The sequence below is a fragment of the Pseudomyrmex gracilis genome, unplaced genomic scaffold, assembly GCF_002006095.1.
Source record: "Pseudomyrmex gracilis isolate BER0280 unplaced genomic scaffold, ASM200609v1 scaffold_17, whole genome shotgun sequence".
Classification (NCBI taxonomy): domain Eukaryota; kingdom Metazoa; phylum Arthropoda; class Insecta; order Hymenoptera; family Formicidae; genus Pseudomyrmex; species Pseudomyrmex gracilis.
The window spans coordinates 909,324-923,922 of record NW_018020601.1 but is presented as its reverse complement, the minus strand read 5'-3'; the positions used below and the strand labels follow the sequence as shown (position 1 = coordinate 923,922).

General features: G+C 39.8%; 1 protein-coding gene across 5 annotated transcripts in view; it reads left to right on the top strand.

Moving 5' to 3' along the window:
- Positions 1 to 14,593, top strand: part of LOC109864078 (calmodulin-binding transcription activator 2) — a 49,672-nt gene extending 35,079 nt beyond the window's left edge. For 3 of the 5 annotated variants that reach the window (XM_020444940.1, XM_020444937.1, XM_020444941.1), the window contains 11 exons: positions 3,429 to 3,617; positions 4,195 to 4,578; positions 4,778 to 5,542; positions 6,012 to 6,347; positions 6,459 to 6,706; positions 6,881 to 7,080; positions 7,381 to 7,488; positions 8,303 to 8,460; positions 8,923 to 9,404; positions 10,985 to 11,140; positions 12,401 to 14,593. In XM_020444940.1, coding sequence (XP_020300529.1) covers positions 3,429 to 3,617; positions 4,195 to 4,578; positions 4,778 to 5,542; positions 6,012 to 6,347; positions 6,459 to 6,706; positions 6,881 to 7,080; positions 7,381 to 7,488; positions 8,303 to 8,460; positions 8,923 to 9,404; positions 10,985 to 11,140; positions 12,401 to 12,539 — 3,165 coding nt within the window. In that variant the 3' untranslated portion in view covers positions 12,540 to 14,593. Of the gene's footprint in view, positions 1 to 3,428; positions 3,618 to 4,194; positions 4,579 to 4,777; positions 5,543 to 6,011; positions 6,348 to 6,458; positions 6,707 to 6,880; positions 7,081 to 7,380; positions 7,489 to 8,302; positions 8,461 to 8,922; positions 9,405 to 10,984; positions 11,141 to 11,342; positions 11,368 to 12,400 lie in introns of all 5 variants that reach the window. The other 2 variants (XM_020444938.1, XM_020444939.1) reach the window with 2 other exon arrangements.
- The last annotated feature ends 6 nt before the right edge of the window (positions 14,594 to 14,599 follow it).

The following is a 14,599-nucleotide window of genomic DNA, read 5'->3' as shown; positions in this document are numbered from 1 at the left end:
TGCGTACGCATCCACATTGTGACTAAAAATTAAACTAAAAAAGAATATCGATATACATCAGTATGGTATGACTTCAAAGTTACACGTTATAGAAAGTTAAAGAACAAAGTATAAATTTTGCGCACATACACAGTAAAAAAGAAATGTTAATTTTAACATTTTTTGCATGTCCCAGGAGATCCACTCTAAATTTTAAGTTGAAATAACTCATTCGTTGTGAGTCATTTATTGACAAACTAATGAAGTCAAAAAAGTTCTACATTTTGACGCACGATTTTTTTAACACACTGTGTATATATATGTACACAACATTATTTATTTATGTTCGTTTTGCACTTGTAACGACATTGTTATTTCGCGTTTGTAAAATTTTAGAATTTCATTTTAATATCGAGAATCTGATTTTATATATTTGAGGGAACAAGAGATGCGCCCGAGAGATAATTATAAGATATTGTCCCATATAAAATATTGCGTCCTAGATACATCTTATATAATTCGGCACACGGGACCGAGATCACGGCCAAGAAATTTAATGGACACGAAGAGGAAGAGGAGGCAGGTCGCGAAGGTGGAGTGGTGTGGCGCTTCTGACAAAAGCTTTAATGACGTACGATAGTAACCTTCGTGAGAAGTGCGATACATATTCCGACTGATATGCATATTTAGTACCGTTCTATAACTCCCTGTGTAGAAATGCAAGGGGCATTCTGCCAAATCAGCAAAATTGAATCGGAAAAGAATTTTTAGGCAGAGCGCTTTGTATTATGTTATTATTATATTTAGCGTTATTAGTATCGAGGTAGATGCGCGCGCACATTCTTTTGTTTTGTTTGTCTTCAGAACTGAAGACAAACACTCGCTTGATTAGAATATCGCGAGAATTGCGTACATTTATTATTACGCTTGTATTCCATAGTTTCTATTATGTTCAGGAACAAACACAGAGCGCTGTGACAAACGATATTTCTGAAAGTAAAATTAATTCAATCTAATTTAATTACACCCGATGGGACGGTTTAATTTGCAACAATTAAAGTTACCCGGCTTTACCGAGAGATTTATAATCGCCAAGCCGTAAATAATATAGTTGACGCAATTAGCAATCACGTGTGTCGTCGGCGAATATATTATATTACATCGCGAAAATAATGAGTCTAATTACTTTCATGTCTTTTAATTTTTTTTCATGTTCGCTTGTAAAATTTCGCTAATGGTCTCGGAATCACGGCTAATCACGGCAGCCGTATATTTCATTTATGTCGTCCATTATTAAATTCTTTGGATCGGTCAGATCGACCGCGCGCGCTGTTCGATTTGCATTAGTGCACGTTAAGTCGCGTGCCGCGCACACTCCCGGTTAAGGCTGCCTATTTACCCGCGCCTTCGGGTGTTGAATTTTTTTTTCTCGCGCGCGGAGGCTGGTCCTCCGCTTTTCTTCTTTTACGTCCCTCGAGTAGCCTGAATTGCCGATAGTCATCGCATGTCGTATCGCGAATATTTATAGAAATTTTGCATTTTTGTTCTGATTATGCGCATCGGCGCGAGACTCGCTAAGTGCCGATTGTTGCGTGTCGTGTTGGCACGTACAACTTGAAGGATACGGGAAGAGGGAGGCGGATCGTTGGGACGAAATACTTATCGTGATATGCGACATCAAAAGTCCTCGCGGTAATTGCGGTTTTTTTTTTTTTTTTTTTTTACGTTAAGAACAGCCCGGTGTTACTTCCTTCTTTAATAACGCTGCCACACATTACCTATATCCCGCCGTTCGCTTAAAATTGCATCGAGCGGTTCCTCGCGGCAAAAATCAATAATGAACCGTAATAATGGCGCTGTTATTGTTAGCGGCGTGTAAACGCGAATGACGCAACATGCACATTTCGCTTCTCTAATATGTATGTATCACGCGCGTGCGATGTAAGGTATGCAAATAAGATATCCGACTCGCAAAGACAGTTCTTCATTTTTCATATACGTAAACACACGTCAACATGTAAAATTTTAATGAATTATCTGTTTTAACTCAAATATTTTTCTTTCATCTTATAATTAAAATCTTTATAATATATGTGAAACACAGAAAAAAACACAAACCATTACAAATCAAATACATAGTAAATGTTAAAAATACTTTTGTATATAACTCAACCTAAAATTGAAACCTAGCGGCGGTAACGCGTATAAGAAAAAATTGTTCAGAATGATCTTAAACAACATATTTCAAAATCATTGAAATCGGTGAAGTGATCCACTTTCTAAACAATTATCTCGGTTATAGGTGATTTGTATAAACATTTACATTAAGTAAGTCTCCCAAACAGATGATTCTTTAATGTAAGAAAATATAATGGCTTTTTTTTTTGAGAAATGTTGTACTTGTTTGAGATAACGCTTGATTACTTCCACGCGCAAATGTCACTCATAAAGTGACATTTCATTTCGTCTCATTCGAGTCAACCTTACCGCAAATTATTACCGTTCATTTTTAATAAAAGAAATTAGATTTATAAACTATGTTGCAATAATAAATAAATATAGGAAAAATTATTTAAAATTGTTAAAATCAGGAATTTTTAAACCATTGAAATAGCTAAAAAATAAAGATTAAAAAATCCACTCGCTATGTCTAATTTTACAAAAATGCTGATAAATATCACATGTTATGTTTTTAATGAGCAGCCTGAGCTACTCTTAAAATCTTGATGAAGTGAGCTGAAATGGTTCACGAAACGTCGGTATAAAAATGACATCAACGCGGTTCAAACCCGAAAAACATCTTAGAAGAGTATCTTTCTTTATTTAGTAATCAAGATATTAGAGCTATATGACACCTGACCCAATGTGACAATTAGCCTCGATTTCTCCTATTTTGGTTCAACTAAAAATAATTTAATCAAAGTATTAGCCTGTAAAAGTGCCTGTAACTATAAATAACATTTTTTCTATTTCACACACAGTTATGAATAAAACATTNTCTTAAATGATAAAGATATTACACGAAAGAAAGGTATTACACATTGAAATTCCTGAGAAAAATATACGAGTTTTCTATGTCTGTGCAAAAATATATTGCTGAGTTGATCGTTGAACGTGTTTTNGACTAGTTCCGATTCCATTTCTCTCCAAAGNTGATAAAATCGCGGAGTGGAAGATAGATCAGAGATACGTCAGCGCGACTTCCGGAAGCCAAATNTTTAGAAAAGCCACGTGTCAGCGAAAATACATTTTGCACAACGTTTTACCACAACGTTGTTAAGTTTATTTCACTTTATTGTCACCTTTCNTCTCATGTCATTTGTTGCTATTATNCACAATAATGCATTTTTCATTAAAATGCAATATCTATACAAGTATTAGTAATANCGCGTTACATTGANAATATTCGTTACATATTTGTGTAACCGAGATNATTTTTCTATTTTCAGGAAATCGCCGCTATTTTAATCAGTTTTCAGAGGCACGCCGAATGGCAAAGTCGGGAGGTAAAAGTACGACCACGAAGTGGTTCGATGTTACTGTACTCGAGGAAGAAAGTACGCTACCGACGGGACGGTTATTGCTGGAAAAAGAGAAAAGATGGGAAGACTACACGGGAAGATCATATGAAACTGAAGGTAACTTCACACGATTTTTGTCTGTAAGATTACAAAAGAGAAAAAGAAAAGATATACAGAGTGTCTAAAAAAAGTTTGACACAGCTGAAGTATAAAGATAGATTGAGTCAATCTGGACAGAGAAGTCATTTATCATTTTGCAAACTGCAATGTGTGTTTACTGAGTTATTAATTAATGATTAATGTGAGCCAATGGACGCGTGGAAAGCGATGATCTCCGGACTCTTTAGGCGTGTATGATTTTCACTTGCAAAGAAAAATGGCTTATCTTACGCAGTATCTTAACAACGAAAAAAAAAACAAGCGAGCGGCATGTGACACAGCTTCTTGCGTCAAGTGATTTTTACAACTGAAGAATCATACAAGCCTACAAAATCCGAATCATCGCGCTCATTGGCTCATATCCATTGATAAATAAATTCATGAAAAATATTGAAACAATGTTGCAAATCAATCTATTTGGTCAACATCGATCAAAATTTAGTAACATCACATTTCAACGATTTGTAAATAGAATAGATTGCCTTTTCTAACAATGCCTGCAGATTCTGTCAGGTGTGTCAATCTGTTTCAATAGGTCCAGGGAGTCGAGTGCATCTACGGCTGTTACGTGCACTCGGCGATCNTTCCGACGTTTCATCGCCGGTGTTACTGGCTACTGCAGAATCCGGATGTTGTTCTCGTCCATTACTTGAACGTTCCTTATCCGGACGGTGATGCGAAGCTGGCGGCTTTGCCACCTTGTCTCGCACTGCCGCCAGACAAGAAAGAGTGGACGCGAGACGAGCTGGCGTCGCAATTAAGGCCCATGTTCCTCGGTGGAGATGACAATCCTCATCTTACACAGAATCATTCTGTCGACATGATAGTCTCTCAACTGCTCGACAGACAGAGGGCATTTTCCACCTCCTCCACCAGCAACACGCAACTTGCACCTAGGAGACTTACGCCCGACAATCAGGTATATACGTATCTGATGCGTAAAAATTAAAAAAACTCTTTTTTCACAATGATTTATACACTTATAAATCACNATAGTTTAAAACTTCAAATTTTATATTGAGAATTTCTTGTATATCAAGCGTTTTGATACAATAAAATCATGTTTATTGTATATATTGTATATTGACAAATCTCAATGTTATTGTTCAAAAAAAAAGGTATCTTCAACAACGGGAGGTCAGCAACCGTCGACGACAGCGGCTCCGGCTCCCCGCGTATACTCAAGACATTCCCATTCCGCTCAGAGTCAACAGCCGGCTCCTCTAGTTTTAAGTTTACAACAAATCCAAGGCGGTGGTGGTCTTCTGATACTCAACAGTCAATCATATCATCATCAGCAGCAGCAACAGCAGCAACAGCAGCAGCCGCAGCCATCGCAGCAGCAGCAGCAGCAGCAGCAACAGCCGCCACAACAGCAGCAGCAGAGTCAGCAGGTGGAGATGCAACAGGTCAAACAGGAGCAGCAAATTGTGCCACAGACAAGCGTCGACCGAGAACAGCAAACGCTCAAACAGGAAATCGATGCACAAGACAGCATAGACAGATCAGCCGTGCAGCCTCTGTCAATTGGTGGCACTAGCTCGGAGATGACCGATTTTGCGGAGACGCTGGATCTGAGTCAAGAGGATATTCAGAGGACACTATCAGCCAACATGGTGCCGCCTTCGCCGTCGCCCTCGCCGGCTGATAACAACATGATCAATCCGATGGATTTCATCGATTCGTCGGATGATGTGCTGGTGAATCTGGACGCGTTCGATGTATTCGGCGATTTGCCGGAGCTGCACGACTTCGAGCCCGAACAGACGAAGCACGAGGAACAGCGGGGTGGTCCCGAGAACGACGTCGGATGTCATCCTGGTACAACCGTCCATATTGCAGAGTATAGTCCTGAGTGGAGTTACACCGAAGGTGGTGTAAAGGTGCGTCGAAAACGATTTACCTATGGCTTCTCTTTTGTTGTCAATGATTTATAATTACGTACATTCAACTTGATTCTTAGTTTGTACAGAGACTGCTGATCCAAGAGATCCTGGATTTAAATTCGATCGGAACGTTGGATAACATCGAAATTTTTTTGAATCGCCTTTCTTTTTCAAAACAATAGCAAACTACTAAGTTGTTATACTTTTTGTCGTGCCTGTGACTTCCTCTAAACAGTAGTGTCTTTAAGAANATCTAGTGTCTTTAAGAACTTCTAGTGATTCCAAGTCCACTTAAAACTGTAGGCTCTTTATGCGCTTATATATACATGAATCCGCATATCACGAATGTAAGAATAAAACTACGGATTCACTAATATAACTATCGAAGATTTAATGAACAAATAAAAAAAAATAAAAAAAAATAAAAATATTCGTGAACATTTATTAGACACGATTTGTATTTTAGGTATTAGTTGCTGGTCCTTGGACTGGCGGTAGTGGTTCTCAATCATACTCGGTGCTTTTCGACACGGAACCGGTTGAGGCATGCCTCGTGCAACCAGGTGTATTGCGTTGTCGATGTCCCGCGCACGCGCCAGGAATAGCGTCCCTTCAGGTGGCCTGCGACGGTTTTGTCGTGTCCGATAGCGTTGCCTTCGAATATCGTAGAGCGCCGACGAGCNAACCTAGCCCAGAAAAAGCTTTACTAGATCGCCTTGCGGACGTCGAAGCCCGTCTGCAGGGCCCTGGTCCGCCGTCTCCCGCAGNTCATCTGGAAGAGCGACTGGTTGCTTATTGCCAGGTAAAACTTGTAGANCTTTATTTGTCAAAATATCACTGATTCTTTGAACTCTGATCGGAATTAGAACACGATAAGAAATTTGTTTAAATTTTTCCGTGTAATGTATCGCAGGATGCTGTTGTCCGTCCTTGGCGAGCTGGAGCGGAACCTCTTCAATCCGGTGGGCCTACTCTCCTACACTTGGCAGCCGGATTGGGATACTCCAGATTAGCCTGTGCACTCCTTCACTGNAGAGCGGAAAATCCTAGTAGCGTTTTGGATGCCGAAGTCGATGCTCTTAGGCAGGATAGCGCCGGCCTTACGCCACTTGCTTGGGCTTGCGCGGCAGGACACGCTGACACCGCCAGAATTCTTTACAGGTTTGTGAACAATCGAATTTGCACTTGACCAACATTCATCTAACATTACTTATGAATAAGTGATTCATAGAGTTATGACATCGCGATTTCGTCTTTTGTGTGGCTCGCGACTCGCCTTGTATTACTGAATAAAATTTTAATGAATGTCTTGTTTGTTAACTCTGCTCTCTCTAGATGGAACGCAATGGCGCTTCGCGTGAGAGATTGTCAAAATAGAACGGCAACCGAGCTGGCTGCAGAGAACGGCCATACGGCAATCGCCGAAGAACTGAATCAGCTTGAAGCCCGACGGCAAGACGAAAGGCTCTTCTTGCGACCTGCCAGCCCTAGTCCTAGAAGNCCATCTCAAGACAGCGGTCTCGATCTGGCGTTGTGTTAGTCTCGTTTGCTATTATATACTGCCCTCTCTTCCGTATACACGCACACATTTACGTAAACCTATATACACGTATAATCATACCCTTTTTCCTTGCCGATATAGCGCTATTATTTATATATATGTATATATATATGTATATTCTATATATATGTACATATATATATGTATATATATTCTGTTCCCTACTTTGTGTAAAAAAAAAACCGTAGAGTCACAAAAAGTCGTAAGTCATGCGAGCGTAAAAAATCAGGCAACGTATATAGCATTTAAGTGGGGTTTATCGAAAAACACGCAGGTGGCTCGCCGCTGCTGGACAACATGGATTTGTTGCAAGAAGATGAGTCGTCGTTAGGCCTCAGCGAACAGGGAATGGAGAGCGCTCCGACCCCTCAGGAGACCGTAGGTCCGTACCTTCCTCGTTTCCTCTTCTATTTGTCTGTCTGTCTGCCTGTCTGTAAAAACTATTCGTAACTCTGTCTGTTCTCTCTGTAACACAATACTGATAGAACGAATCGGTCTCTATATAGATATACTACATTCACGTGGACTGCGAATTCCGTANAAATTCCTAGCTGAAATTGCGTCCCTNGTACACACGGACATAGACACAGACACACATACACACCATTTACGTAGAGACATATGCGTAACAATTGTNCTTTTTCTCTGTGTGCGAAACCGACGACTCNGCTGCCTTTTCTAACTCTCCTCTGAACTCTTGCAGCTTTAAACAATTTTGGTGTTGCTTGGCGTTCGTAATTGCTGGTGTTGNATGAATTGCTGTGTAAACGTCTAAACTTTCTCTTAGCTACTAACCGACTTTAGTGTCGGGTATCGGAAGTCTATTTCTCTATGCGGCGATAATCAGGACTGCGCGATATAACGAGCAGTAACATATCAAGTAAAGTATCATCTGAATAGACGCGCGAGATCTGTTCAGCCGACCAACGTGGACGGCAGCTGGCTGCTCTAGACCTTANACGANATTTCTAACAAACNAGGAAGCGCCTCATTTTCCGCCTGGGACTTAAGTAAATTGTGTCGTAGAGACGCACTTGGTGTTAAACATTTTATCTGACATTGCTGACAGCATTCTCGGTGCATCGTAGAACACGTTCACGGCTTTTAAAACCTCGGTGTTGTGATCGATGTGATTTCGGCGGCCTGCCACCGCGAGCTTTTCGAGTTTTGGCTAGGGTGGTGATTCCTTTTTGTAGGGGAAGAAGACGCGAGGGTGCTGACATTGGCAGAGCAAATTATAGCGGCGCTACCGGAAAGAATCAAGAGGGCGGAGGGTGATTCTCCCTCTTCTTCCTCGCCACCACCACCCACGGCGCCTCTGTCACCTTTGGAAGACGCTTTAATGGAGCAAATGGTAAGCGTAGTAACAGATATTTTTTTTAATAAACAAAAACGTCACAGAGATATATATATATATATATGTGTAGGTTACTTCTTAAAAAATTTAAAAATATATATTTTACAAATTAAAAATATAAAATATAAGTGAAAAAATATAGAAATGATGAAGGTGTGTGTAATAATAATCGCAAGTAATATAATAATTATGCAATATAGCAAATCAAACAATTTTTAAAGTTTCAAATATGTGATATATAATAGTAGGAGAAAATAATATAGCTATAATCAGAGAGAAATAATAATTATTGTTAGATTTAAGTAAGGAAGAGAAAAAGAGAGAGAGAGAGAGAAACATAATTGGGAATGAAACTTCGAGCACAGAGTGGGAGTTCCTNCAGATGACTGAAGTTTCTAAGATGTGTGCATCTCGTCAATGTAAAACCCAATGCTCACATGCTAATTATCTTGCTTGTAGCCTCTCGATTCCGGGNAACTGTTTGACTCGTATCGCGACTGCAGCGGCGGCGCCGCTTCCGTCTCAGACGCGGACGCTGACGCGAGTCCGTCGAGTCCTTCCAGCAGTTGCCTGACGCCGGACTCACCGTCCCCGCCGCCTACAACCGCCGACTTTTGCGAGTTTCTGCAGCTGCAGCTGCAGCTGGACGGCAACGGNAACGCTCACGGTCAGTACTATTCTTCAAACGGTGGCGAACNNAAGTTGAACGGCATGATCGGTTCNGCCGCNACCGGAAACGGCGACGGCAACGGCAACGAGGCGGATCTGAGCAGACTGACGCTGTCCGATCGCGAACAACGAGAGCTCTATCACGCCGCCAGGATGATTCAAAAGGCATACAGAAGTTATAAGGGTCGCCAGAGACAGNAAGAAACCGAAAGGCACGCCGCTGTTCTGATCCAGCAGTACTATCGCCGTCACAAACAGTACGCCTATCACAGGTAATTTGTTTTATATCATTTTGTTAAATATCTTTTNGTCAGATTTATTCTTAATTTCATATATTAAGTTAAAAGAATCTTCAAAGTATTCAACAAATTTTAATATTTTTTTCTTGCTGCTTTTGCTGTCTTGCAATGAAAACTTTATTCACTTCAAAAGTCTATTCAAAAACGAAATTAATCACTCGCTGTCGGGACTACAATAGTGCTTGCTACTTAACTTACACNACGCGCGCATGCGACGTTTAAGATACAGATTGTCCAAGTTTATACGAGCATCACGTGTTATCAGGTGGAACTCAAGGTTGTTAAGCATGACAGATCATTATCTCGCATTGCGCGGACATCGCCGAATTATTTNAAACTTAGAAAGTTAAATTTCCATCGATATTCCGTGGAAAGGAACGGGGCGGGGGAGAGGAGGGGGTATGTCTTAATAAGCGACAATTAATAACCGAGAGACAAGGCGTACCATTGTGGGACCGACTTAACGACTTCCGACTGAATTAGACTGATGCCACCAAAGTTCGACCCGCGCGCATCCCCACGGGGGGCGAACTTTTAATTGGCATCGTAAATAATTCCGAAAACTTTGCGAACTTCGTTACGGTGGCCTGAATACAGAATTAAGTTGGCATTAAATTGATACGACTTTTGTTGAAGAATATACCGGTGAGTTCCTCTACCGCCACGTATTCTTCGAATTATGTATGTTGGCGATTTGAACTTCCCGGTATAGTAATATTTTCGAGAAATGAGTAACAATCCANCTGATTATTTTGCATATCGCAAACAACACAATCTTTTATTTTCTGATTTACTGTAGTGCAATATAACGGACGTATATAAGGGNGCGATTGATAAGTATCCGAAACAAAAAGATAAACNACAATTGTCGGGTTGTATTTATTTTTCAATATTGGTCGTCTTTTACTTCAATACACTTTTTTGACTCGTATCACTTTTGTAGAACAATTTCTCGAACTCTTCAAAATAATTANATTTACGATATCGATGATTTCATTGTTGCTNAAAAATTTCTTTCCATCCGGTTTTTCAGATTCGGGCGTAAGTGGATATCACACAGAGCCTAGCGAATAAAACAGTAATTAAGGGCAGTAATTCAAAGTTCAANTCGCGTAAATTTTATAGCCATTATAACAGTTGAAGTGTGAATCATTTAGTGTTTACTTCGGGGAGCTGTCTCATAAACACTACGTGCGATAACAAATTAACATTTGACGCTTATTATGCAAGATGAAACTTGTTAACGACAACACACAGTGTGACACTACTATCGCTATGTATGTGTTATTTCGAGTACTTTATCAATTGCTCTTCGTAATAATAAAGAAAGTAGTTTTTGGTGGAGTCTACCAATCTCTCTCTCTATGCTACTGAATACTTTATGTATGTTACCATTGTTTCCAGTTTACGTTTTTTTTCCTGATACTTTTATACAAGAACAAAAAAAATTATCTAGTTCCAAGAGAGATTCGATAGAAACCAGCCGTGAACAATATTTCAATATCAACTATATCCTTGAATATTTAGGATTTATTACATTGTTTTTTTTACAGACAAGCTACGAAGGCGGCTCTGGTGATTCAAAANAACTATCGAAACTATCGCGCGCGACCAGGCTCTACCAGCACGAGGCAGCAGGCAGTTCATCAACAGGCGGCCCATCAGGCCNCGCGGAAGATCCAGCAGTTCATGCGGCAGTCCAAGATTAAGTTAGTATCTTATACCGTATGTATATGTGTGTACAGTGCTGCATTTCTTGTTGCAACGATGTGCACGTACATTAGTTACGTAGTAGAGACTTCTTGTTAGCACACGAGAAAGGCTTTTTTTGTACCAAAAAAAAAAAAAGAAAAAAAAAACAAAAACGACAAGTGTTCTAAAGTCTCCCTCTTCTGTGTGTCACTAATGCAGCTTGTCGTGGGACGATTCACGACCGGTAAGTAACGAGACCTTATAGTAGTGCGAAACAAGTGACGGCAAAATATATAGTGCTTGCATTGTATCTCTACTCGTTCCTGTCTCTTTTGTACCGGAGAGAATTAAACGCTTTTGTCGTTTATGTGTGTCTCTCTCTCCCTCTTTCCCTCTCTCTGTTTCTCTCTATCTATCTATCTATCTATCTGTCTATCTGTCTGTCTATCTATCTATCTGTCTATCTCTCGATTTTGCACCCTATTTCACAAATTAACGAGTTACCTGCGCCTACATATATATATAGCGGGATCATGTTATATCGTGCGTTATATCACGTTTGACGATGCTTCGTGTTTATTGTTTGAATGTCTCGTTGTTGTGTATATATATTCATATTCTCTATCTCTGTACTACTACAAAACCGTGTACATATTACATCAGTCGCTTAACGACGTAGAACTATCAGGTTCCTCAATGATCACTCTGCCCAGCAACCCGTGCATGAATACACATCAAAACGTAATGTATACTCGGACAATATTGGAATTTTAGTTTGAAANGTTTGTTTTGTTGTGTCACTATAGAAGAATGTCTTCCCTAAACAAATTTTAGATTTAATTTCCATATTAGATTTAGTCATATTTCCGCATTCTCTGTGAATTTGATTGAATAAAAAAAGGTATTTACTATAAAAAAAAAACATTATCTGATTTGTAAATAATTTTTGTATATAGAGCTTACAGTTTATAGTACTTTTATTTGTAAAATAAACACTTATATTTGTAAGTATTCAAGTATTTCAAAAAAACATTTAAAATGCAGCTGTGTAATGAACAAAAACTGTTTGTTGTCGTTTCAATAGAAGTTTTCAACGAAGCAAAGTGTTGATCGAGGAACGCTTAGATGCGTTTTTTTTGTCTTTTGTCTTATTACGATTACTGTTATATTGCTTGATTGATCGTTTTGATGTCACATATGCACATTCTTGTGGGAACAATGCGCCCGTAATGCGCGTTTTATATATAAAACAACCATTTTTCTCTTCCTTCAATCAGACTGCAGAACGCCAGGGCCGTCGCAAGCGGGAACGGGAGGCTGCCAGCGGTCACTTCACGGGCGGTTGCTGTCCGCCAAAGCTCGCCCTCATCTAGCCCAGGGGCCAGCCTAGTAGTCGTCAGCCCGGAGGTCACCTAACTGACTGTCAATCCAACGGCGCGCAGAATAGCGACGACAATTCGGCAGCGAAATAACACGGTCACGATGATGAAAAGAGCGCAGTGAGATGAACAGACGACGTCTTGGAAATCGGCGACAACGCTCTGAGAAAGTATATACTTCATCTTGCGACGCGAGGTCGTTAGCGCGACAACAATTTACACCAAGCAACAACAACAACAACTACTACTACTACTACTAATACTACCACTACGAGAGGGTACCAGACGTCCGACACGGATGATACGCTTTGTTCTCTGCGTCTCTGATTGCGTGCNCCGGTTGTTGACCCACTTGAAGTCTTATCTCATAGTTATTCCACTACCTTTTGTCCCCCTCGCACTGACAATGAGTTCACACTCGAGCACTCGCGTTTCATCCTCGACCGCTCATTCGTTTCGCTTCTACTTGACTTGTACTACTTACCGCATTCTCTTATATGCGCTCCCGCATCTTCCTCTTACGTGTACGATTGTATCGAGCAAACGAGCATTGATTGAAAAACANATGAATCCTATCAAGTAGGTTTTTGCTAGAAAGTTCGTGCGAGATCGATCGACTCNAAGCATGCTTGTAGAATAACACGATTTTTCTTTCCGCTTAATATGTAAAATATATCTATGGTGTGTCCGTATATTTCTTCAAAAATATATAGGAGAAANCGCTAAAGGATCAGCTTTATCCGGTTATTTAACGTTGATTCTCTCTGCTGCATCGCGGCAACATCGAGCGCCGATGAACCGTTTTCCATTAATATTTTAGTAAATTNCCGTGTGCATCGAGCTGAATCGCACAAAACAAAAAAATCGTTGTCCGCTTTCGTAGGTTTCAGAGATAGTTCGCGAGGTTTGCTGATGAATTCTACCGATCTGTAAATGTTTTTTCAGATGAAATATTTCTTNGATAAGAGGCTCTTCGTAGATACATAGAGATACATAGTTCTTCTTTTAATGACACTTAGTGAACTCTAAAAAGATTTTTCGGGGCGAGAANAAATGCGTTTAAAAAACTGATTGTACAAACTTTACAATGCTTACAGTACGGAAAGCGAACGAATTAAATGTCGCGCTTTNCTCAATCTTTCTGCGTATTGCAAACAATTCATATTTACAATTAATATTCGAAAAATAAGAAAACAATCGGTTGAAGTTAATCTCTGCCTGAAGAAAAATCTCGTCAGATTTGGTGTCATCAGTATTATATTGCTCACATCGACGTAGTTTTACCGTTTCCTATGCGCGAAGAAATATTCATGTATACAGATTGTTGCATCTATTTTTCCGACGTGGCGGCGGCGTCTATTAATCATTACACACACGTGTGTGTGTGTGTATAAATTTACTTGTGCACAGAAAGCATCTAATAATTTTTCTATTCTTCTTCACATCTATGTTTTATCAATTGTCGCTTCTGAGTTTTACTCTAAAAACTGTTTTAAATGAAACTGCTGCTAGGATCATATTGACGAAGAATGATCCTTCGGCAGAAAAAGAAGGAGAAGAGTCTTTCTCGATAAGAGAAAAAAACTTTGAATTTTCACGCGTGAATTCTTACATCCGAGTTCGATGTTTTTTGCGAGTTTGTTTGTTTGTTTGTTTTTTACTTTGATTCGCGTGTTAGTCCACGAAGCTCACGCTGACGTTAATGGACGATCAGTTAATGAATTTTATGAGCGAAGGTGAGAAATCTATTCTAAAACAAAAGTGTTGGTGATTTATAACATTTTAACGGCAGACAAGCCAAGACTCGAAAATACAGAATTAAAAATGGTCGAATATTCGTCACGAATTGTGACAACCAAGGTCGTTGATGCTTCACGAGATTAGGTTTNTGAATTTCGATCGCTATTATGATCGGTATTATTGTGTGCGTCCATTTTTTTATATTTCTACCAAAGACGTAGTAGTTTAAATTTAANTGATTCACGAAGCTGGACACATGCATTCCTATGGCTCAGCATGACCGTGATAGCGTGTTAACGTCGAGAATCCATTTGTACATATAGTAGATGCGGAAGTACTGACGTTTATTAACGTGTT